Below are 25,823 nucleotides of genomic sequence, written 5' to 3'. Positions count from 1 at the left end.
AAGCTTGGTGGCAATCAATATGGCTGCCATTAGACCTCCCATAGCGAAAGTCACCCAACTTTCCTAGCAGCCAGAATGACAAACCTTCTCACAGATGCCGAAGAAAGCAATATATCAGAGACACCGGGGGGCTTCATACTTTGTATAGTTCAGAAACCAAAAAAGATTGGTAAAAATGCCAGTGAAGAATGGAGAGGGGTCAGAAGTCTTTAAATGCTGTACAAGGGACTACCTCGTCCTTTTATAGAGACTTGTTTTAGACTCCTCCCACTTTGAAAATAAAAAAGCATAAAAGGAAGATAAAAATCAGTAGATATCTGAGCGGTAAGACCCCCTTGTGCACCAGAACGGAGGTCTGAGGTCATACAGAATACAGGGCACCCGGCTCAGTCAGCGCTCAGACCCCAGCGGTCATCACCGGTCCTGTAGATACCGGTAATTTGTAACCGTCCTTTAACCCTTTAACACTGAAGCTTCTCTCTGCTGCACAGCAGACTGCCAGCCCATTCTGCACAGATTTGTTTTACACCCCACCCTTTTACAAATCATATACAGTGGGTGACATAAGTTTTGAACACGTCACCAATTTTCCAAGCAAATTTATTTCTAAAGCTGCTACTGACATGAAATTCTCCCCAGATGTCAGAAACAACCCATCCAATCTACACAGGAAAGAAAAATCACCAAAGATGTCCATAAATTATGTGTAATAATGGGAAAAAGTTCTGAACACATGAAGAGAGGAGCAAAAAGCCTTGGAAAGTCCTAATACCGGCTGAGATTTATCAGTAATTAGAAAGCAATCCTGCCACTTAGTGACCAATAATATCAGCTGGTTCAACCGATGGCCGATATAAAGGAGTCTCACTACCAAGGAGCCAAACAAGAAACATCTCATGATGGGTAACACCAGTGAGCTGTCTCAAGACCTTCACAACCTTATTGTGGCAAAACATACTGGTGATGGCATTGGTTACAGAAGAATTTCTAAACCACTGAAGGTTCCAGTGAGCACTGCTTGGGCCAAGAATTATCAGAAGAGTTGTCCTAGTGCCAAGGTCCAACTGTGAAGAACTACAGAAAGACCTGGAATCAGCAGGTACAATTGTATCAAAGAAAAGTATAAGTAATGCACTCAACCCTCAACCTTCCAACTCACAACCTCCATGGTCTGTATGCATGCTCACCACGCAACCTCCATGACCTGTATGTATGCTACCACACAGCCTCCACTGCCTGTATGCACGCTCACCATGCAACCTCCATGGCCTGTATGCATGCTCACCACGCAACCTCCATTGCCTGTATGCACACTCACCACGCAACCTCCATTGCCTGTATGCACGCTCACCACGCAACCTCCAAGGCCTGTATGCACGCTCACCATGCAACCTCCATTGCCTGTATGCACGCTCACCATGCAACCTCCATTGCCTGTATGCACGCTCACCATGCAACCTCCATTGCCTGTATGCATGCTCACCATGCAACCTCCATGGCCTGTATGCATGCTCACCATGCAACCTCCATTGCCTGTATGCACACTCACCACGCAACCTCCATTGCCTGTATGCATGCTCACGATGCAACCTCCATGGCCTGTATGCACACTCACCACGCAACCTCCATTGCCTGTATGCACACTCACCACACAACCTCCATTGCCTGTATGCACGCTCACCACGCAACCTCCATGACCTGTATGCACACTCACCACACAACCTCCATTGCCTGTATGCACACTCACCACACAACCTCCATTGCCTGTATGCACGCTCACCACGCAACCTCCATGACCTGTATGCACACTCACCACACAACCTCCATTGCCTGTATGCACACTCACCACTCAACCTCCATTGCCTGTATGCACGCTCACCACGCAACCTCCATGACCTGTATGCACACTCACTACACAAGACTCCATTGCTGAACATAAAGCATGTTGAGGTGCTTTTACAGTTTACTCAACAACATTTAGACAAGCCTGTGAAATACTGGAAGAATATAGTCTGGTCAGAGGAGACCAAAATTGAACTCTTTGAATGACATAATAAAGACCATGTTTGGAGGCCAAAAGGCGCTGCATATCACCCCAAAACACCATGCCTACAGTGAAGTATGGAGGTGGGAACTGTTGTGATCCGCTTTTTGGCTCCCCTGGTGGTGGCTGGTGGTACTGGAGACTTGTGTGTGCTTTTCTCCCTCAGCTCACCTGTTTCCATCAGTTTTGGGAGTTCCCTATTTAGCCTTGCTCTCCAGTCACTTCCTTGCCGGTCATCATTGTAACCTGAGTCATTCAGTTGCATGTTCCTGCTACTAGTCTGCTGATCAGCTAAGTGGACTCTTGTCCTTTTTGTTTTGTATTTTTTGTCCAGTTTACAGTTTTGTCTTTCCCTGTTACTGGAAGCTCTTGTGGACTGAAATTGCCACTCCTGTGTCATGAGTTGACACAGGAGTCTTAAAGTAATCTCAGGATGGGTTTTTGAAAGGGTTTTTCAGCTGACCGTGAAGTCCTCTTTTGTATCCTTCCTCTATCCAGTAAGTGGACCTCGCTTTGCTAAATCTACCTTCATACTGTGTATGTCTTTTCCTCTGAACTCACCGTTAATATATGTGGGGGCTACTATCATCTTTGGGGAATTTCACTAGAGGTAAGCCAGGTCTGTTCCTTCCTCTTCCAGGCGTAGTTAGTTCTCCGGCTGGCGCGTGGCATTTAGGCAGCCGTAGGAATGCTCCCTGGCTACTGTTAGTTGTGTGGTAGATTTAGGTCACGGTCAGCTTGAGTTTCCATCACCCGAGAGCTAGTCTGTTATTTTGTGCTTCTGATGTTCCCATGCCATTGGGGAATCATGACAGTATGACCGGCCGCTGTTAAAGTAATTGGCAGAAGAAAGGAGAGTAAAAGACGTCTGTAGATTTTTTTTTTTTTTTTCCCTCTCATGTTTGCTACTTAGTTGGCTCAGTTGTATTTCTGCTCTATTTACAGCCTTGCCTTTCTCTCCTTCTAACCCTTGAATGGCTCTGATCTCTCCGGTTTAAGGATGGACCCTCAGAGTTTGGCTGCAGGTTTTAATAATCTTGCTACGAAGGTTCAGAATTTACAAGATTATGTTATACGTACTCCTATTTCTGAACCTAAGATTCCTACACCAGAGGTATTTTCCGGAGATAGATCTCGGTTTCTGAATTTCAAATGTAATTGTAAATTATTCCTTTCTCTCAGACCTCACTCCTCTGGAGATCCTGTTCAGCAGGTTAAGATTGTGATTTCTTTGCTGCGAGGTGACCCTCAAAATTGGGCATTTTCATTGACACCAGGGGATCCTGCGTTGCTCAATGTGGATGCGTTTTTTCTGGCTTTAGGGTTGCTGTATGAGGAACCTAATTTGGAGATTCAAGCTGAAAAAGCTTTAATAGCCCTGTCTCAAGGGCAAGATGAAGCTGAGATATACTGCCAAAAATTTCGTAAATGGTCTGTGCTTACTCAGTGGAATGAGTGTGCCCTAGCGGCAAATTTCAGAGAGGGCCTTTCTGATGCCGTTAAGGATGTCATGGTGGGGTTTCCTACGCCCACAGGTCTGAATGAGTCCATGACAATGGCGATTCAGATTGATCGGCGTTTGCGGGAGCGCAAACCCGTGCACCATTTGGCGGTATCTTCTGAAGGGATGCCAGAGAAAATGCAATGTGACAGAATTCTGTCAAGAAGCGAGCGGCAGAATTATAGGCGCAAAAATGGCTTGTGCTTCTACTGTCATGATTCCCCAATGGCATGGGAACATCAGAAGCACAAAATAACAGACTAGCCCTCGGGTGATGGAAACTCAAGCTGACCGTGACCTAAATCTACCACACAACTAACAGTAGCCAGGAAGCATTCCTACGGCTGCCTAAATGCCACGCGCCAGCCGGAGAACTAACTACGCCTGGAAGAGGAAGGAACAGACCTGGCTTACCTCTAGTGAAATTCCCCAAAGATGATAGTAGCCCCCCACATATATTAACGGTGAGTTCAGAGGAAAAGACATACACAGTATGAAGGTAGATTTAGCAAAGCGAGGTCCACTTACTGGATAGAGGAAGGATACAAAAGAGGACTTCACGGTCAGCTGAAAAACCCTTTCAAAAACCCATCCTGAGATTACTTTAAGACTCCTGTGTCAACTCATGACACAGGAGTGGCAATTTCAGTCCACAAGAGCTTCCAGTAACAGGAAATGACAAAACTGTAAACTGGACAAAAAATACAAAACAAAAAGGACAAGAGTCCACTTAGCTGATCAGCAGACTAGTAGCAGGAACATGCAACTGAATGACTCAGGTTACAATGATGACCGGCAAGGAAGTGACTGGAGAGCAAGGCTAAATAGGGAACTCCCAAAACTGATGGAAACAGGTGAGCTGAGGGAGAAAAGCACACACAAGCCTCCAGTACCACCAGCCACCACCAGGGGAGCCCAAAAAGCGGATCACAACAGTAATTCTTTATTTCTGATCTTCCTGTCTCTCAGAGGATGTCTGTTATCTGGGTGGTGTGTGACCGTTTTTCTAAGATGGTTCATTTGGTGCCATTACCGAAGTTGCCTTCCTCGTCTGAGTTGGTTCCTTTGTTTTTTCAAAATGTGGTTCGCTTGCATGGTATTCCTGAAAATATCGTTTCTGATAGGGGTACCCAGTTCGTTTCTAGATTTTGGCGGGCATTCTGTGCCAGGTTGGGCATTGATTTGTCTTTTTCGTCTGCCTTCCATCCTCAGACTAATGGCCAGACGGAGCGAACTAATCAAACTTTGGAGACGTATTTGAGGTGTTTTGTGTCTGCGGATCAGGATGATTGGGTTGCCTTTTTGCCGTTGGCGGAGTTTGCTCTTAATAATCGGGCTAGTTCTGCCACTTTGGTTTCCCCTTTCTTTTGCAATTCGGGGTTTCATCCCCGTTTTTCTTCTGGTCAGGTGGAATCTTCGGATTGTCCTGGAGTAGATGCTGTGGTGGATCGGTTGCATCGGATTTGGGAACAAGTGGTGGACAATTTGGAATTGTCCCAGGAGAGGACTCAGCAGTTTGCTAACCGCCAGCGTCGGGTTGGTCCTCGCCTTCGTGTTGGGGACTTGGTGTGGTTGTCTTCCCGTTTTGTTCCAATGAGGGTTTCTTCTCCTAAATTTAAGCCTAGGTTCATCGGTCCCTATAGGATTTTGGAGATTATTAACCCTGTTTCCTTTCGTTTGGACCTCCCGGCATCTTTCGCTATCCATAATGTGTTCCATCGGTCGTTGTTGCGGAGATACGAGGTGCCGGTGGTTCCTTCTGCTGAGCCTCCTGCTCCTGTGCTGGTTGAGGGTGAATTGGAGTACGTTATAGAGAAGATCTTGGACTCCCGTATTTCCAGGCGGAGACTCCAGTATCTGGTTAAGTGGAAGGGCTATGGTCAGGAAGATAATTCTTGGGTAACTGCCTCTGATGTTCATGCCTCGGATTTGGTTCGTGCCTTTCATAGGGCTCATCCAGGTCGCCCTGGCGGTTCTTGTGAGGGTTCGGTGCCCCCTCCTTAAGGGGGGGGTACTGTTGTGATCCGCTTTTTGGGCTCCCCTGGTGGTGGCTGGTGGTACTGGAGGCTTGTGTGTGCTTTTCTCCCTCAGCTCACCTGTTTCCATCAGTTTTGGGAGTTCCCTATTTAGCCTTGCTCTCCAGTCACTTCCTTGCCGGTCATCATTGTAACCTGAGTCATTCAGTTGCATGTTCCTGCTACTAGTCTGCTGATCAGCTAAGTGGACTCTTGTCCTTTTTGTTTTGTATTTTTTGTCCAGTTTACAGTTTTGTCTTTCCCTGTTACTGGAAGCTCTTGTGGACTGAAATTGCCACTCCTGTGTCATGAGTTGACACAGGAGTCTTAAAGTAATCTCAGGATGGGTTTTTGAAAGGGTTTTTCAGCTGACCGTGAAGTCCTCTTTTGTATCCTTCCTCTATCCAGTAAGTGGACCTCGCTTTGCTAAATCTACCTTCATACTGTGTATGTCTTTTCCTCTGAACTCACCGTTAATATATGTGGGGGCTACTATCATCTTTGGGGAATTTCACTAGAGGTAAGCCAGGTCTGTTCCTTCCTCTTCCAGGCGTAGTTAGTTCTCCGGCTGGCGCGTGGCATTTAGGCAGCCGTAGGAATGCTCCCTGGCTACTGTTAGTTGTGTGGTAGATTTAGGTCACGGTCAGCTTGAGTTTCCATCACCCGAGAGCTAGTCTGTTATTTTGTGCTTCTGATGTTCCCATGCCATTGGGGAATCATGACAGGGAACATCATATTGTGGGGTTGTTTTTCAGCATACGGCACTGGCAAACTTCATGTAACTGAAGGACGGATGAAAGGACAAATGTACTGAGACACTGAAAATAATCTGCTGCCATCTACCATGATGATGAAGATGATACAAGGGTGGACATCTCAGAAAGACTATGATCCCAAACACACAGCCAAGGAAAATCTCAACTGGTTTCAGGGAAAGAAAATAAAACTGCTAGAATGTCTGAGCCGATCACCGGACCTGACTCCAAGAGAAAATGTATGAAAGGAACTAAAGCTCAGAGATCATAGAAGGAGCCACAGAAGCTTCAGGATGTGTTTGTGTGGAGGAGTGAGACAAAATCGCACCTGAGCAATGCCTGCGACTAGTTTCTCCATACAGAAGGCGTCTTGTGAATTCATCACCAACAAAGGTTTTGTACCAAGTATTAATTACATTTCAGTAACGAGTTCAATAATTTTACCAATGTAATTTCTCATTATTACAAATAATTTCTGGACATCTATGGTGATTTCTTTCCTGTGTGGACTGGATGCGTTGTTCTTGACATCTGGCGAGAATTTCATGTCAATAGCACCTTCAGAAATAGATTTACTTAGAAAAATGGTGATATGTTCCATACTTATGTCACCCGCTGTATAAGTTTACATAAAGAGATCACGTCACACAACTTTGGAATAAGACCTAAGAGAGATGGTGAATAGTGGATGCAAGCAGGCTGGAGCATAAAGAGGTGTATGACGTGATTACACAGACCTCTGCATGCCACACAGCAGACTGCCACTCCATGCTACACAGACTTGTTTCCACTAGACGGAGGTATAAGAAATCTGTTTGCAATAAGAAACCAGTCGGCCACTTAGGTACTACTGTAGGACATGAAGACTGGAGTAACGAGCTCACCGTCGCGTCTACCTGCTGTACAGGAGACTGCCTCCAATGGTCAGGGAGCAGTGCGAAGGACCATTCAGCTTCATGATAAAAAAACAAGAAGAAAGATGGCATTATGATGGGTCGTGTGCAATTAATGTCGCTGACTAGGGCCAGGTGACCCTTCTGTCCCATAGTAGGACCCCCGCGCTGTCACAGATGGGGTCCTCTTACAGATTTTGCCTTTCGGTTAAGGTTCTGACATCAGATCTTGGGTTGGCCGGTGGTTCAGCAGTCGGCGTCATGTATAATCCTGGCAGCCGGTCATGGACTGGGGTCTTCTCCAGCGGCCGCCCGCCTGGCTCTGTATCCGTGTATCCTAACAGAACGTCTTTTGTTTTCAGTCTATAAATGTCTTGTTTGCAGTCTCTGCGGATGGAAACCATCTGGTCTTCTCCTGACACTCGGAATATCCTCAGGTAGGTCTCTGGAGGGACGCTGGCCCGGCTCCACTTCATCCGGCAGGTTGGCCGCCATCACATACAATGTAGCAGAATAATAATGTTTTCATGGAAGACGCTGACACATCGTCCCCTGCATTGTACCAAGGTGTTCAGGGAAGGATCCTGTCCATGTACAATGATTAGTCCTGGTGACTGCGCCGGATCCCTGAATCCTGAACATCTGGAATCTCGTAATGTTACATTAGAAGCTCACAGAGAAATGTAACTCACCATCACCGATCACCATAAAACCATCATTACTAGGAATCCAATCTACCCCACAGCAGCGAGATGTCGTAAGGAATCGCCACCGCTCCCACCACGGCCCAAACCCAGAGGAACAAAGTATGAGAAGCTCCTGCAACCGGAGAAGATACAAACCCGAACTGTACCAAGTTATAGAACAATGATTTACCGCAAACACATCTATTATATTAGCTGAAGAGCCCGGGCGTAGTAACGCGCAAAAGAAAAAGCAACGCTCCAGCACTGGAACACGGAACACAACCGGCGCCATTTTATTAAAGCAAAAGTATTTATTTTAACACAATATTAACCCCTTAACGACTGCCGATACGACTTTTAATGGCGGCAGTTAAGGGGCCTTATTCCTCCTGCACCTCACGCTCCTCCTTTTTACACAGCATTTTTCGGCAGCACAGCTTTTCTCCTTTATAGTCGCCTCCGCCGGTAGCACCTCACACTCTTCTGTATACAATTGGAAACACTTGATCCCCAGAGAAGCTGCACTGAAGCGTATCGTACACACAGCCTACTTCTTCTGCTCCTTTAGACCTCGTTCACATGTTATTTGGTCAGTATGTTTACCTCAGTATTTGTAAGCCAAAACTTGGAGTAAAACAATCAGAGGGAAAGTATATTAGAAACACGTCACCACTTCTGTATTTTTCTCCCACTCGTGGTTTCGGTTTATAAATACTGAGGTAAAATGCTAACCAAATACTGAACATGTGAATGTGGCCTTATACACAGCCTCCACCTGCAGCAGCACCTCACTTCTCTCATTTTCCCAACATGCCTCTCCTTTTCCCCCTCACATCTCTCCTTTTCCCCTCACTCCTCTCATTTTCCCCCTCACTCCTCTCATTTCCCCCTCACTCCTCTCATTTTCCCCCTCACTCCTCTCATTTTCCCCCTCACTCCTCTCATTTTCCCCTCACTCTTCTCATTTCCCCCTCACTCCTCTCATTTCCCCCTCACTCCTCATTTTCCCCCTCACTCCTCTCATTTTCCCCCTCACTCCTCTCATTTTCCCCTCACTCCTCTCATTTCCCCCTCACTCCTCTCATTTCCCCCTCACTCCTCTCATTTTCACCTCACTTCTCATTTTCCCCTCACTCCTCAGTTTCCCCCTCACATATCTCATTTTCACCTCACTCCTCTCATCTCTCATTGTCCCCCTCACTCCTCTCATTTTCACCTCACTCCTCTTTTTCCCCTCACTCCTTTCATTTTCACCTCACTCCTCTCATTTTCCCCCTCACTCCTCTCAGTTGCCCCCTCACATATCTCATTTTCACCTCACTCCTCACATTTTCCCCCTCACTCCTCTCATCTTCACCTCACTCCTCTCATTTTCACCTCACTCCTCTCAGTTTCCCCCTCACATATCTCATTTTCACCTCACTCCTCTCATTTTCACCTCACTCCTCTCATTTTCACCTCACACCTGCACAGCAACAACCTGTTATGAGCACAGCGGTGTAATCCATGAGGCTCCTCCCTTTCCCTTGACATCACGCCTCACAAGAGCAACTCCATTCTAGACATAGCAGAGCTAGATGAGGCCTGTGCCTGCCGTGCGCTGATACTCTGAAGGCGGCAGCCCTGATTGTAGCTCGCAGAGACTGGTACGTTGCAGCCGGTGAGTTTTGAAGGGTGGCTTTCGAGGTGAATGTGTCTCCGCCCGTGTGCGCTAACAACGTGGGCCGTGTGGACGGAGCTTTGCGTGTGGAGTGAGTGTGGCTATGTGGAGTGGGCGAGGCTTGATACATACACACACATACATAACCTCAGCTTTATATACATAGATATCCCGTACTGATCCATCCTGTAATATCCTCCAGAGCTGCACTCTCTATTCTACTGGTGCGGTCACTGTGTACATACATTACATTACTGATCCTGAGTTACATCCTGTATTATACTCCAGAGCTGCACTCTCTATTCTGCTGGTGCAGTCACTTTGTACATACATTACATTACTGATTCTGAGTTACATCCTGTGTTATACTCCAGAGCTGCACTCACTATTCTGCTGGTGCGGTCACTGTGTACATACATTACATTACTGATCCTGAGTTACATCCTGTATTATACTCCAGAGCTGCACTCTCTATTCTGCTGGTGCAGTCACTTTGTACATACATTACATTACTGATTCTGAGTTACATCCTGTGTTATACTCCAGAGCTGCACTCACTATTCTGCTGGTGCGGTCACTGTGTACATACATTACATTACTGATCCTGAGTTACATCCTGTATTATACTCCAGAGCTGCACTCTCTATTCTGCTGGTGCAGTCACTTTGTACATACATTACATTACTGATTCTGAGTTACATCCTGTGTTATACTCCAGAGCTGCACTCACTATTCTGCTGGTGCAGTCACTGTGTACATACATTACATTACTGATCCTGAGTTACCTCCTGTATTATACTCCAGAGCTGCACTCTCTATTCTGCTGGTGCAGTCACTTTGTACATACATTACATTACTGATTCTGAGTTACATCCTGTGTTATACTCCAGAGCTGCACTCACTATTCTGCTGGTGCAGTCACTGTGTACATACATTACATTACTGATCCTGAGTTACCTCCTGTATTATACTCCAGAGCTGCACTCACTATTCTACTGGTGCAGTCACTGTGTACATACATTACTGATCCTGAGTTACATCCTGTGTTATACTCCAGAGCTGCACTCACTATTCTGCTGGTGCAGTCACTGTGTGCATACATTACATTACTGATCCTGAGTTACATCCTGTATTATACTCCAGAGCTGCACTCACTATTCTGCTGGTGCAGTCACTGTGTGCATACATTACATTACTGATCCTGAGTTACATCCTGTATTATACTCCAGAGCTGCACTCACTATTCTGCTGGTGCAGTCACTGTGTACATACATTACATTACTGATCCTGAGTTACATCCTGTATTATACTCCAGAGCTGCACTCACTATTCTGCACGCATTTTACATGAAACATTCCATACAAGCAGCGCTTCTGCAGCGTTGCTCCATCCGTCCTCAGTCACAGTCCAGACACCAGAACTGACCGACTGGAGAGCGGCAGCCACAAGAGCTCTAACATTTTGGTGATGGGGCAGAGTGTCAGGTTGTATCAGCTCAGGAGGAACAGATAGTAGAGTCAGTGGAGAAGACAGAACAGACGTCCCCAGGTCCCGGCTCCGCTCTTCGCTAAGCTATTTTTAATGTCTCTAATAATCTTGCTGATTGTTTCCAGTTGCATTGTGAGTGCAGCTCTGGAGTTTGGGCAGCGGTGCTATAATGCGATGCGACATCTTGGTGGAGTGGTCGGTTCTGGCAGACTTTGCATTCTAGCTTCATACTGCATTTTCCTATGAAACGTGCAGTGTTTGCAGTGATACATTGTTACCAATCAGCATGTGATAGACGCTGGTAATATGTGTGATCTGCAGACACTCGCCAGATCCGTATCGTGTTGCTACTAACCGATCCCAGACTCCGGATCCCTCGTGCACCGGGAGAATGATGTCACCCGGGATTGTTTCTATACATTGTTGCACCGGGTTCCTCTTATGTGGATGTTGCACAGCTTGCCCGCATCATTTCCATTAGCAGTTAGGACTTGGCTCGGGCTCCGGCCGCTGGACGCCGGCCCACTTGGCAGCTAACAAGTTGAGTCTCTGGAAATGAGTTGAGGCTCAGGCCTCTAACGAGAAACTTGGCCGCTTCCAGCCATTAAAAGGTTTTAAAGTTTGTGCCAAGAGCTTAAAAGAAGAGTTCGCTGCAGAGCGAGAGCGGCCGTCGCCATGCTGCGCCGACGCTGATTATTAGCAGACTTCACTCCACGGGATGAGCGCAGCTGCAGCCGCTTAGTTCTGCTCGGCGAGGCGGCCGGACGCATCCGCAGCTTGGCCGCGCTCCCTTCCTCTAGGTGATGGAGTTGTATCGCGGTGACGGTCGACTCCTCGGGAGCCGGGAGCAGACTCAGGATCTACAGGACGTCTCCAGTTACGAGTGGCGGCCGCTGCCAACGAACATGGGCACTGCGGAGGAGGCGAGGGGACGGCGCGCAAGCGAAAACTCCGTGCCAGCTCATAAACACGTTTTATTTGTGTCTTTAAAGTGATTAACTTGGATTATGGGCGGCGAAATTCAGATAAGACGACAGCGGCGCGCGCCAGGGTGCAGGGTAATAAGCCATTACTGCCGGATCTCAGTCCCCAGACATGCGACATCTCCTGAGACCACCCCCTGAGAAGACCACCCCTCTAAGACCATCCACCTCTGAAGACCACCCCCTGAGAAGACCACCCCCTTAGAAGACATCCACCTCTGAAGACCACCCCTTGAGAAGACCACCCCCTGAGAAGACCACCCACCTCTGAAGATCACCCACCTCTGAAGACCACCCCCTGAAAAGTCCACCCCCTGAGAAGACCACCCCCTGAGAAGACCACCCACCTCTGAAGATCACCCACCTCTGAAGACCACCCCCTGAGAAGACCACCCCTCTGAAAAGACCATCCACCTCTGAAGACCACCCCCTGAGAAGACCACCCCCTGAGAAGACCACCCACCTCTGAAGATCACCCACCTCTGAAGACCACCCCCTGAGAAGACCACCCCCTGAGAAGACCACCCCCCTCTGAAGATCGCCCACCTCTGAAGACCACCCCCAGAAGAAGTCCACCCCGAGAAGACCACCCCCTGAGAAGACCACCCCTCTGAGAAGACCATCCACCTCTGAAGACCACCACCTGAGAAGACCATCCCCTTAGAAGACATCCACCTCTGAAGACCACCCCTTGAGAAGACCACCCCCTGAGAAGCCCACCCACCTCTGTAGAATACCCCCTGAGACCACCCACCTTTGAAGACCACCCCTCTGAGAAGATCACCCACCTCTGAAGACCACCCACCTCGGAAGACCACCCACTTCTGAATACCACCCCATGAGAAGACCACCCCATGAGAAGACCACCCCCTGAGAAGACCACTCACTTCTGAAGACCACCTCTGAAGACCACCCCTCTGAGATCACCCAACTCTGAGGACCACCCCCATGAGAAGACCACCCCCTGAGAAGACCACTCACCTCTGATGACCACCAACTTCAGAAGACCACCCACCTCTGAAGACCACCCCTGAGAAGACCACCCACCTCTGAAGACCATCCCCTAAGACCACCCACCTCTGTAGAATACCCCCTGAGACCACCCACCTTTGAAGACCACCCCTCTGAGAAGATCACCCACCTCTGAAGACCACCCACCTCGGAAGACCACCCACTTCTGAATACCACCCCATGAGAAGACCACCCCATGAGAAGACTACCCCCTGAGAAGACCACCCACCTCTCAAGACCAGATTGCCTGTGACAGCTCCAGCATATATTCTACACACCAGCCATCTTTTTTGAGAAGACCACCCCACCTCTGAAGACCACACACCTCTGAAGACCACCCCCTGAGCAGACCACCCCCTGAGAAGACCACCCCCTGAGAAGACTACCCCCTCAGAAGACCAGATTGCCTGTGACAGCTCCAGCATATATTCTGCACACCCGCCATCTTTTTTTGAGAAGACCACCCTCCCTTGAAGACCAATAGTTAATGCAATTTTGAGTGGTCATCTCAAAGAAAACTTCAGAAGCCCCCGAGATGACCTGAAGCCCCCAGAGTGGTGAATCGGGAGAAGATGTTGTATTCTCCCAGCTCTGCATCCAAGCAAAGAAAACCGCCATCAATAGGGGGCTGCTCTGTAGGCATTATTGCACTGAGGACCCCCTGCCAGATGGACCACCACAAGGAAAGTCAGCAGCTTCCAAGATTCTAGTTTCCTTTCAGGACGGACCATCAGTTCGATGGGAGACAAACACCTGGCGCTCCGTACGTCGCGTAGTGGCCGCTCAGCTCCTATTGAAGTGTATTTCACCTGACCTGCAGTACCGAGAATGGCCACTGCACGGAGTATGGAGCTCTGTACACTATGAACAGCTGATCGGGGGGATCCGGGTGTCGGACCCTCACTGACTTGATGACCTCTCCTTGGCTCCCATACACATTAGATAACTATCGGCTGAATGATAGTTCACCTGACAACTGTCTCCGCCACAGGAATGTTTGGCTGACCCCCTTCTCCCATGAGAGCCGCTGTCGGACCCCTCTCTTGTCCCCTGAGGATTACAACCCCTCTCTCTCTCTGACATCATCTGTTGGGGGGTATCGGAGACCCCCATAATACTGAAGGCCAATCTCACTGACACCAGCAGGTTCAGATGACTTTAGTATAATGTGTATGGGGCCTTAAAGGGGTTGGCTGTGAAAACAAGGCTTTACTTGTCCAAAGGTTAAAGGGGTGTGACCACTGGGACTGGCAGAACCTTTTGTCCCCGATGCGGCATTTTTATCCCCGATGCGGCATTTTTATCCCGTGACAATGGGGCAGCAGTGCAGATTATTCTCTATGGGGCTCCTGGAAAACAGCGAGTGCAGCGCTCGGCAGCCTGATAGGGAATGAATGGAGCGCTGGCTGGCACGTGCAATGCTGCTCCATCCTAAAGTGCCCGCTCGGCCGGCTGGACCCCTCAAGATCTAGAAGTGATAACTAGTGATGAGCACAAGCGGGGACTGGAACGTGTCACCCGAGCACCGCGGTACGGCGCAGACCCGCGCACCCTCAGCAAACCCCAGTAACCAGCACCTTCTGGATAACTTGTGCACCCTGGACAGCCCCTTTAAGTCACAAGCCGGTAAGAACCTGTTAATGTCGGCTTTTGTGCTTTTTTCCCATAGTTTTGGGGGGTCAGCCTCGTGAGCCCCTTCCTCTGGGAGCCGACAGTGTCTCCCCCTACAGGACATCATTTGTGTGGGAATGTCTTGCCGCTCTTTATCCGGTTATTAGGGTTAATGGCCCAGAACTGGCGAAGCCCCCGATAAACACGATAATGAGACGCGGATTCCGTTCACAGAGGATCCATTTATCAGCCTCAACGGAGAAGTCGTCACGTCAACCGTAATCGTGGGATCAATCTAACGTCATTTACTCATTAACGCTTCCCACGGAAAAACCGGGACACTGAAATCACAGAGAGACACTGTCCTATAGGAGATGAGGGTGCAACAATGTAACAAAGACCAGGGTCAACAGTGCAACAATGTAATAAAGACCAGTGCACGTCTGCAACAATGTAACAAAGACCAGTGCACGTGTGCAACAATGTAACAAAGACCAGTGCACGTGTGCAACAATGTAGCAAAGACCAGTGCACGTGTGCAGCAATGTAGCAAAGACCAGTGCACGTGTGCAACAATGTAACAAAGACCAGTGCACGTGTGCAACAATGTAACAAAGACCAGTGCACGTGTGCAACAATGTAACAAAGACCAGTGCACGTGTGCAACAATGTAGCAAAGACCAGTGCACGTGTGCAGCAATGTAGCAAAGACCAGTGCACGTGTGCAACAATGTAGCAAAGACCAGTGCACGAGTGCAACAATGTAACAAAGACCAGTGCACGTGTGCAGCAATGTAACAAATACCAGTGCACATGTGCAACAATGTAATAAAGACCAGTGCACGTGTGCAACATTGTAATAAATACCAGTGCATGTGTGCAACAATGTAATAATGACCAGTGCATGTGTGCAACAATGTAATAAAGACCAGCGCACGTGTGCAACAATGTAATAAAGACCAAATCATGTGTGCAACAATGTAACAAAGACCAATGCATGTGTGCAACAATGTAATAATGACCAGTGCATGTGTGCAACAATGTAATAAAGACCAGCGCACGTGTGCAACAATGTAATAAACACCAAATCATGTGTGCAACAATGTAACAAAGACCAATGCACGTGTACAACAATGTAATAAAGACCAAATCATGTGTGCAACAATGTAACAAAGACCAATGCACGTGTGCAACAATGTAATAAACACCAAATCATGTGAGCAACAATGTAATAAAGACCAATGCACGTGTGCAACAATGTAATAAAGACCAATGCACGTGTACAACAATGTAATAAACACCAAATCATGTGTGCAACAATGTAACGATCATTGGTATGATGGTATTGTAACCAAGAGATGTTGTATCTGCAAAATGCAACACAGATGGCCATTTCCATAATAATGTAACACAGAAGTTGCCAGATAACAAACACTAGTGTCCTATATGCAACAATGTATCAAACACCAGTGTATCAGTGCATGTAGCCACCTGTTGAAATCTTTGTCATCACAGGAGCAGTGACGTCACATAGTGTGAGCAGCCTGACCACTCAGCAGGGTCAGGTGGGGTCGGCCGTGGGGCCCCAACACTCGGCCTGCGGCAGACCCCAGGCAGCGGTCGGTGGCTGTACCTCATGGGTTGGGTCCGCAGAGCCGTCTTTAAGTCTTCTACGATTTTATTCCTCATCTCCGTATCTTCTTCATCAAAGGCGTAAAGAGTCTGCATCTGCGGGAACAAAGAGTGAGGTGAGCCGGGGTGGCGGAGGCATCGAAATCACAGGGCAAGAGCACAGACCGTGATGTCCGCGGGGAGGCGGCAGTTATGGGGCGACAAAAAGGTCAATGTATCAAATTCAAATCTTTTTGTTCTTTTTTCCCTCTCGCGCCGTCCCTGAGTTTACTGGATTCCTTTCTGCAGTGGTTACATTGTTGCCGCTCGTGCACCAGCTGCTGCCACCGGGCTCTGGCAATGCTTTCCAGGCGCCACGGGAAGTGGTGACACCTTGGACACGTCAGGTGCCAGCTCCAGCCATTCATGAATCCCAATAATCCCAGCTGTGAACTGTGAGATTCCCGAGTCACTCACCGACGTCTTCATATTCATCCCACGTTCCAGTATAATGTATCGGGGTCCGGGCCGGGGGCATTATACCAGTATTATACTGGGGAACATTTATAGGGAGCAGGATGGGCTGGGGCAGCTGTGTTTGCCAGCTCTGACCTTTGTCCCCCTCCTGTCAGCAGCCATGATGTGCTTTACTTTGTCTGGGTCACCTACTGACATTGAGCACACAAGGCAGACCTTATAAATGGGGATGGGGACGCCATGTGCATTAATAGCTACAACGTGACAAGAACACTGGACTATGGGAAATGAAGGGAATGCTGGGAAATCTGGGGGTATGACAAATTGTGAGTGAGGCCAGCCTACAAGGGGCAAATAGGGGAATTCTCAGTAATCGCTCGAGTCACAGGAGTTATGGGAACCTGGGGATATCGCTGCCAGCGATTCCTCCTTCCTTCACAAAATCATCACGTGGAAGGGGAGAGGTTTCTGCTGCAGCATCAGTCTATATATCTTATAGGGACCAGGGATATTGTTACATTGTTGCATTAGCTGGAGGGTGTGATTGAATGCGGACACCTCCGGGGACAAACTGCGTTGAGATATAGGGGAACAAGGGGAAAACAGACACTGAGCCGTCATGATTCTCATATCCACCCTCATCTATTATCAGCATTACAGGAAAGGGTTACAGATGGAAGATTCATGCCGCAAAGTGGGATAAACCCTACAGCTGGGGTCCGGTGATCAGCTGTCATCACGGGGGGCTTTAGATGTGACCACCATTGTAATCTATGGGCGCGCTCCATCGGGATCAGACTCCGTCCACAACCAGATGAAAGGAAAGCGATGACTGATCGCAATATCTGCGCCGACTCAGAGAGGAAGAGAAATGGACGACAGCAAACACAATGGACGGACAGAAAGGCTCAGCGACCCCTAACCAAGGCCCGCCAAAGCAACATGTGGCTCCAGTGATGGGAAACTGTGGACCCCGAGAAATTCCCAGAGGGCACTGTAGGTGTCACTGCTATGGGGGACTATACAGGTCACTACTATGGGGGTCAGTGGGGCTGTCACTGCTATGGGGGCACTGTAGGAGTCACTGCTATGGGGGTCAGTGGGGCTGTCACTGCTATGGGGGCACTATAGATATCACTGCTATGGGGGTACTGTAGATATCACTGCTATGGGGGTACTGTAGATGTCACTACTAATGGGGGTCAGTGGGGCTGTCACCGCTATAGGAGAACTGTAGATGTCACCGCTATAGGAGCACTGTAGATGTCACTGCTATGGGGGTCAGTGGGGCTGTCACTGCTATAGGAGAACTATAGATATCACTGCTATGGGGGCACTATAGGTGTCACTGCTATGGGGGTCAGTGGGGCTGTCACCGCTATGGGAGAACTATAGATGTCACCGCTATGGGAGAACTATAGATGTCACTGCTATGGGAGAACTATAGATGTCACCGCTATGGGAGCACTGTAGATGTCACCGCTATGGGGGCACTATAGATATCACTGCTATGGGGGCACTATAGATATCACTGCTATGGGGGCACTATAGATATCACTGCTATGGGAGCACTGTAGATGTCACTGCTATGGGGGCACTATAGATATCACTGCTATGGGAGCACTGTAGATGTCACCGCTATGGGGGCACTATAGATATCACTGCTATGGGGGCACTATAGATATCACTGCTATGGGGGCACTATAGATATCACTGCTATGGGAGCACTGTAGATGTCACCGCTATGGGGGCACTATAGGTGTCACTGCTATGGGGGCACTATAGATATCACTGCTATGGGGGCACTATAGATATCACTGCTATGGGGGCACCGTAGATGCGCCCGGTCTCCTCGTTTTCCTCTTCAGGTTCTGCTCCTGTACGTTTCGTTGCAGTTTCCTGCTAATAGTAAGGTGTGAACGCGGTCGTGTGATGTGAAATGCTCTGCGCCTCCGGTCCTCCTCAGATATGGCAGCATTAGACGGGTCACATCCACCGGCTCTTCCGTGTTTCCCCCTCACAGGGCGCAGTCATGTAACAATCGGGCTCCGCAGCGTGGGAACATTACAATATAAAGTGATACAGATGACGGCAATCACTTCCTATAGGGACCTCATCTCCATGTGATGCCGGAGCTTCTGCATCAGCAAGATGTTATTGTCACAATTTAACCCTTCTCTTCCTGATGATTGAGGATAAACTGCATTATCATTAGACATCAGGCATGGACCCGTTACAATGTAACCAGCCTCATGTTTGTGCGCATCATCCGGTCATTTGTACCAGACGTCAGCTCATAAGGAGAACCATTCTGGGGCTCAGCATTTCCGGTTCTGGGTCAGAGGAGGTATTTATAGAGTAATCATCACTTACGGCCGCCATGGAGTTGATCCGGTCGATGTAATAGTCTGGCCAGCTGGTAGCCAGCTTATTCGGATCTTCTTGTTCCTGCAACAAATGAAAAGAAAGTGAGAAATGATTATTGATTTTTATCACTCAGGAGTCTACAGCGGAACTTATTCACCTCCAGGACACTGGGGTCAGATCGACCGATCAGAAGATCAGAGACCCAGACGGGATCAAGCTGTGACGCCCGTGAGATCGAGGTACCCAGCACCAGATCAATGAGGTCCGTCTCTTGAGGGGGATGTCACTAGTGGCTTGACCCGGTGCTGTTGCCTCAGGCGATGCACAGTGTAAGGGATATCATGGAGGAACAGACACTTAGTTGATCAGCAGCAGGTCCTCTCAGCTGTGATGACCCCGATCCTGGATCGATGGCTATTGTCCAAATGAAAGACTGAGGCGCTGAAACGTTTAACCAGTTTACTTCAACAAAAAGGGATTTGCAACCAATACTGTCACCGGAGTCTGTATAAGAACTCTGAATTACTTTGATCCTGTCAGGATTTCCACCTCTTATTATGCGCAGTTTCTGTATGGCCCTGCTGCTGTATGTGAACTGGCTGCCGACCCAATCTGTCTCTTCTGTGCTCTGGTTCGACGGACAACCCGAGTCCTTTTTTTTAGTCGGCTTACCCCCTCTGGGAGTACCGCTGAACTCTGTGTCTGTTGCTGCATCTTACCCTGGTGAAGCTAATATCACCTCACTTCCTTCCGGTTGCTGTATTATATGTAATGAATATAGCCACGGATCCGGTATCCGTCTCTGCGCCTATTCTGGGTACAGGTTATTGCTACCCGGTTCTCACAATGTCCTTTTTCTCTATTCCTCTTTTCCTACTATGGGTATTACGGGCCTATAATCCGTCATAGGGCTGTTAGGAGTTCAGTTATACGACCTCTCACTTTCAGCTCCTCAACCCAACTGCCAGTCCTTTTCTCAGACCAGAATAGATCAAGGGGAGTCTCTGGAGCTCCCCCTTCTGGCCGGAGATGGTAGTGCAGTGTTGCTATTTTAATATTTGTATTTGGTGTCAATAACTATTTTTGTGGCAAATACCCCTAGGGGCGCCACAAAGCTATTGCACAAAAATGAGCGGTAAGGGTCCTCTAGTAGTGGTCAACAACAGTGATCATTTACCGTCCCCTGGGATTATCAACAGGGTTAGAAGTCATCTCCTTATCATTAGAAGACGGGTCAGCAGGGTCATCTCATTATTAGAGGGTGGGTTCAGCAGAGACATCTCATTATCATTAGCGGGCGGGGTCAGCAGGCATCTCATTATCAATAGAGGGCAGGGTCAGCAGGGTCATCTCACTATCATTAGAGGGCGGGGTCAGCAGAGTCATCTCATTATCATTAGAGGGCAGGGTCAGCAGGCATCTCATTATCATTAGAGGGCAGGGTCAGAAGGCATCTCATTATCATTAGAGGGCGGGGTCAGCAGGCATCTCATTATCAATAGAGGGCGGGTTCAGCAGGCATCTCGTTATCAATAGAGGGCAGGGTCAGCAGGGTCATCTCACTATCATTAGAGTGCGGGGTCAGCAGAGTCATCTCATTATCATTAGAGGGTGGGGTCAGCAGGCATCTCATTATCAATAGAGGGCGGGTTCAGCAGGCATTTCATTATCAATAGAGGGCGGGTTCAGCAGGCATCTCCTTATCATTAGAAGACAGGTCAGCAGGGTTATCTCATTATTATTAGAGGGTGGGTTCAGCAGAGACATCTCATTATCATTAGCGGGTGGGGTCAGCAGGCATCTCTATCAATAGAGGGCAGGGTCATCTCACTATCATTAGAGGGCGGGGTCAGCAGAGTCATCTCATTATCATTAGAGGGTGGGGTCAGCAGGGTCATCTCATTATCATTAGTGGACGGGGTCAGCAGGCATCTCATTATCATTAGAGGGCAGGGTCAGCAGGGTCATCTCACTATCATTAGAGAGCGGGCTCAGCAGAGTCATCTCATTATCATTAGAGGGCAGGGTCAGCAGGCATCTCATTATCATTAGAGGACGGGGTCAGCAGGGTCATCTCATTATCATTAGAAGATGGGTTCAGCAGCCATCTCATTATTACTAGAGGGTGGGGTCAGCAGAGTGATTTCATTATCATTAGAGTGTGGGGTCAGCAGGGTCATCTCATTATCATTAGAGGGCGGGTCAGCAGAATCATCTCATCATTAGAGGGTGGGGTCAACAGAGTCATCTCATTATCATTAGAGGGCGAGTTCAGCAGGCATCTCATTATTAGAAGGCGGAGTCAGCAGAGTGATTTAATTATCATATATTGATATATGTCTTTCCAGCACATAACACAGACATTGCCCACAGGCGAGATTGCGCAGAGATTAAATGATTCAAACTTTCTGGAAACAGAAGAACATTGTTAATATTTTTTAGATAATTCTGCTGCGGGCGCACAATCCTCCGACTTTGAGCAATACAACCCCTGCACGCACCCCCCTAATGTTTCTACGTGTCCCCTCTCTCCAGGCCAGGGATTAGCTGCAGCGGTTCAACGGTACGGCTTTTACTGGTGGAGCAGCTTTAACGACATCATTACTGCTTGGACCTCAGTATCTGGAAGAGAAGCGCGTAGTCAGCACTGCTATAACACCGCTTCGTACACCTGTGTCTCTTATATCTCTGCTCCCGAGCGTGGAACCAGCATTATATGTTACAACCAAACCTTACATCACTCGAACGGCGTAAAAAGGCTTTTCTCCAGGGCACCGAGCGTTTTATGGCTTTTCTCCCGGCACAGTGCATTTTATGGCTTTTCTCTCAGCAACAGGAGTTCCCGGCACCGCACGTTTTATGGCTTTTCTCCTTGCATCGCGCGTTTTTTGGATTTTCTTCCGGCGCCACAAACCACAAAAATCAGCAAAGGGATGAACCCAGCACCTGTCAGACGGCGAATAGAAGTAGCCAAATATCTGCTAGTCGGGACACGGGGGCTAATTATGTTCTGCAAATAGTCAAGATGATGACAAAAGCCCAGAAGAGCGTCCTCTGATGACCAAAAGAGATCATGAAACGTAAAGGGCTCAGAAAGGTGTTAGAGGAATCCCATCAGAGTAGAAAACGCTGCAGATTACAAGAGATGGGGAACAGACACCATTACAACGGTGAATAAGCAATTACCCAAATGTTTGTTCCTGAGCCGCTCAATTCTGGATGTATCTGGAGAGAATATCGTGTTTTCCCTTCTGGAGAGAAGATCGTGTTTTCCCTTCTGGAGAGAAGATCGTGTTTTCCCTTCTGGAGAGAAGATCGTGTTTTCCCTTCTGGAGAGAATATCGTGTTTTCCCTCTGGAGAGAATATCGTGTTTTCCTCTAGAGAGAATATAGGGTTTTCCCTCTGGAGAGAATATCGAGTTTTCCCTTCTGGAGAGAATATCGTGTTTTCCCTTCTGGAGAGAATATCGAGTTTTCCCTTCTGGAGAGAATATCGTGTTTTCCCTTCTGGAGAGAATATCGTGTTTTCCCTTCTGGAGAGAATATCGTGTTTTCCCTTCTGGAGAGAATATCGTGTTTTCCCTTCTGGAGAGAATATCGTGTTTTCCCTTCTGGAGAGAATATCGTGTTTTCCCTTCTGGAGAGAATATCGTGTTTTCCCTTCTGGAGAGAATATCGTGTTTTCCCTCTGGAGAGAATATCGTGTTTTCCCTTCTGGAGAGAATATCGTGTTTTCCCTTCTGGAGAGAATATCGTGTTTTCCCTTCTGGAGAGAATATCGTGTTTTCCCTCTGGAGAGAATATCGTGTTTTCCTCTAGAGAGAATATAGAGTTTTCCCTCTGGAGAGAATATCGAGTTTTCCCTTCTGGAGAGAATATCGAGTTTTCCCTTCTGGAGAGAATATCGTGTTTTCCCTTCTGGAGAGAATATCGTGTTTTCCCTTCTGGAGAGAATATCGTGTTTTCCCTCTGGAGAGAATATCGTGTTTTCCCTCTGGAGAGAATATCGTGTTTTCCCTCTGGAGAGAATATCGTGTTTTCCCTCTGGAGAGAATATCGTGTTTTCCCTCTGGAGAGAATATCGTGTTTTCCCTCTGGAGAGAATATCGTGTTTTCCCCTGCAGAGAATATCGTGTTTTCCTCTGGAGAGAATATCGTGTTTTCCTTCTGGAGAGAATATCGTGTTTCCCTCTGGAGAGAATATCGTGTTTTCCCTTCTGGAGAGAATATCGTGTTTTCCCTCTGGAGAGAATATCGTGTTTTCCCTTCTGGAGAGAATATCGTGTTTTCCCTTCTGGAGAGAATATCGTGTTTTCCTTCTGGAGAGAATATCGTGTTTCCCTCTGGAGAGAATATCGTGTTTTCCCTTCTGGAGAGAATATCGTGTTTTCCCTCTGGAGAGAATATCGTGTTTTCCCTTCTGGAGAGAATATCGTGTTTTCCCTTCTGGAGAGAATATCGTGTTTTCGTTTCTGGAGAGAATATCGTGTTTCCCTCTGGAGAGAATATCGTGTTTTCCCTTCTGGAGAGAATATCGTGTTTTCCCTCTGGAGAGAATATCGTGTTTTCCCTCTTTAGAGAATATCGTGTTTTCCCTTCTGGAGAGAATGTCGTGTTTTCCTCTGGAGAGAATATCGTGTTTTCCTCTGGACAGAATATCGTGTTTTCCCTCTGGAGAGAATATCGTGTTTTCCCTCTGGAGAGAATATCGTGTTTTCCCTTCTGGAGAGAATATCGTGTTTTCCCTTCTGGAGAGAATATCGTGTTTTCCTTTCTGGAGAGAATATCGTGTTTCCCTCTGGAGAGAGTATCGTGTTTTCCCTTCTGGAGAGAATATCGTGTTTTCCCTCTGGAGAGAATATCGTGTTTTCCCTCTTTAGAGAATATCGTGTTTTCCCTCTGGAGAGAATATCGTGTTTTCCTTTGGAGAGAATATCGTGTTTTCCTCTGCAGAGAATATCGTGTTTTCCTCTGGAGAGAATATCGTGTTTTCCTCTGGAGAGAATATCGTGTTTTCCTCTGCAGAGAATATCGTGTTTTCCTCTGCAGAGAATATCGTGTTTTCCTCTGGAGAGAATATCGTGTTTTCCCTCTGGAGAGAATATCGTGTTTTCCCTCTGGAGAGAATATCGTGTTTTTCCTTTGGAGAGAATATCGTGTTTTCCTCTGGAGAGAATATCGTGTTTTCCCTTCTGGAGAGAATATCGTGTTTTCCCTCTGGAGAGAATATCGTGTTTTCCCTCTGGAGAGAATATCGTGTTTTCCCTCTGGAGAGAATATCGTGTTTTCCCTCTGGAGAGAATATCGTGTTTTCCCTTCTGGAGAGAATATCGTGTTTTCCCTCTGCAGAGAATATCGTGTTTTCCTCGGGAGAGAATATCGTGTTTTCCTCTGGAGAGAATGTCGTGTTTCTCCTCTGGAGAGAATATTGGGTTTTCCTCTGGAGAGAATATCGTGTTTTCCCCTGGAGAGAAGATCGTGTTTTCCCTCTGGAGAGAAGATTGTGTTTTCCCTCTGGAGAGAAGATTGTGTTTTACTCTGGAGAGAATATCGTGTTTTCCTCGGGAGAGAATATCGTGTTTTCCCCTCTGGAGAGAATATCGTGTTTTCCCTTCTGGAGAGAATATTGTGTTTTCCCTCTGGAGAGAATATCGTGTTTTCCCTCTGGAGAGAATATCGTGTTTTCCCTCTTTAGAGAATATAGTGTTTTCCCTTCTGGAGAGAATATCGTGTTTTCCTCTGGAGAGAAGATCGTGTTTTCCCTTCTGGAGAGAATATCGTGTTTCCCTCTGGAGAGAATATCGTGTTTTCCTCTGGAGAGAATATCGTGTTTTCCTCTGCAGAGAATATCGTGTTTTCCTCTGGACAGAATATCGTGTTTTCCCTCTGGAGAGAATATCGTGTTTTCCCTCTGGAGAGAATATCGTGTTTTCCCTTCTGGAGAGAATATCGTGTTTTCCCTCTGGAGAGAATATCGTGTTTTCCTCGGGAGACAATATCGTGTTTTCCCTTCTGGAGAGAATATCGTGTTTTCCCTCTTTAGAGAATATAGCGTTTTCCCTTCTGGAGAGAATATAGCGTTTTCCCTTCTGGAGAGAATATCGTGTTTTCCCTTCTGGAGAGAATATCGTGTTTCCCTCTGGAGAGAATATCGTGTTTCCCTCTGGAGAGAATATCGTGTTTTCCTCTGGAGAGAATATCGTGTTTTCCTCTGCAGAGAATATCGTGTTTTCCTCTGCAGAGAATATCGTGTTTTCCTCTGGAGAGAATATCGTGTTTTCCTCTGGACAGAATATCGTGTTTTCCCTCTGGAGAGAATATCGTGTTTTCCCTCTGGAGAGAATATCGTGTTTTCACTTCTGGAGAGAATATCGTGTTTTCCCTCTGGAGAGAATATCGTGTTTTCCTCGGGAGACAATATCGTGTTTTCCCTTCTGGAGAGAATATCGTGTTTTCCCTTCTGGAGAGAATATCGTGTTTTCCTTTCTGGAGAGAATATCGTGTTTCCCTCTGGAGAGAATATCGTGTTTTCCCTTCTGGAGAGAATATAGTGTTTTCCCTTTGGAGAGAATATTGTGTTTTCCTTTGGAGAGAATATCGTGTTTTTCCTCTGGAGAGAATATCTTGTTTTTCTCTGGAGAGAATATCTTGTTTTTCTCTGGAGAGAATATCTTGTTTTTCTCTGGAGAGAATATCTTGTTTTTCTCTGGAGAGAATATCT

The 25,823-nt window shown here is 47.5% G+C and overlaps 1 protein-coding gene across 6 annotated transcripts in view; it reads right to left on the bottom strand.

Annotated features, from left to right (window-relative positions):
• The window catches only part of DAAM2 (dishevelled associated activator of morphogenesis 2), a 281,131-nt gene that overhangs the window by 110,173 nt on the left and 145,135 nt on the right, over positions 1-25,823 (bottom strand). For all 6 annotated transcript variants that reach the window (XM_077282013.1, XM_077282018.1, XM_077282017.1 and 3 more), the window contains exons 4-5: positions 19,109-19,183; positions 16,281-16,375 (exon numbers count right to left, since the gene is read on the bottom strand). In XM_077282013.1, coding sequence (XP_077138128.1) covers positions 16,281-16,375; positions 19,109-19,183 — 170 coding nt within the window. The remainder of the gene's footprint in view (positions 1-16,280; positions 16,376-19,108; positions 19,184-25,823) is intronic.

Source organism: Ranitomeya variabilis, chromosome 2 (genome assembly GCF_051348905.1).
Source record: "Ranitomeya variabilis isolate aRanVar5 chromosome 2, aRanVar5.hap1, whole genome shotgun sequence".
Taxonomy (NCBI): domain Eukaryota; kingdom Metazoa; phylum Chordata; class Amphibia; order Anura; family Dendrobatidae; genus Ranitomeya; species Ranitomeya variabilis.
The sequence above is the reverse complement of the archived record's forward strand: the minus strand, read 5'-3'. Positions and strand labels throughout refer to the sequence as shown.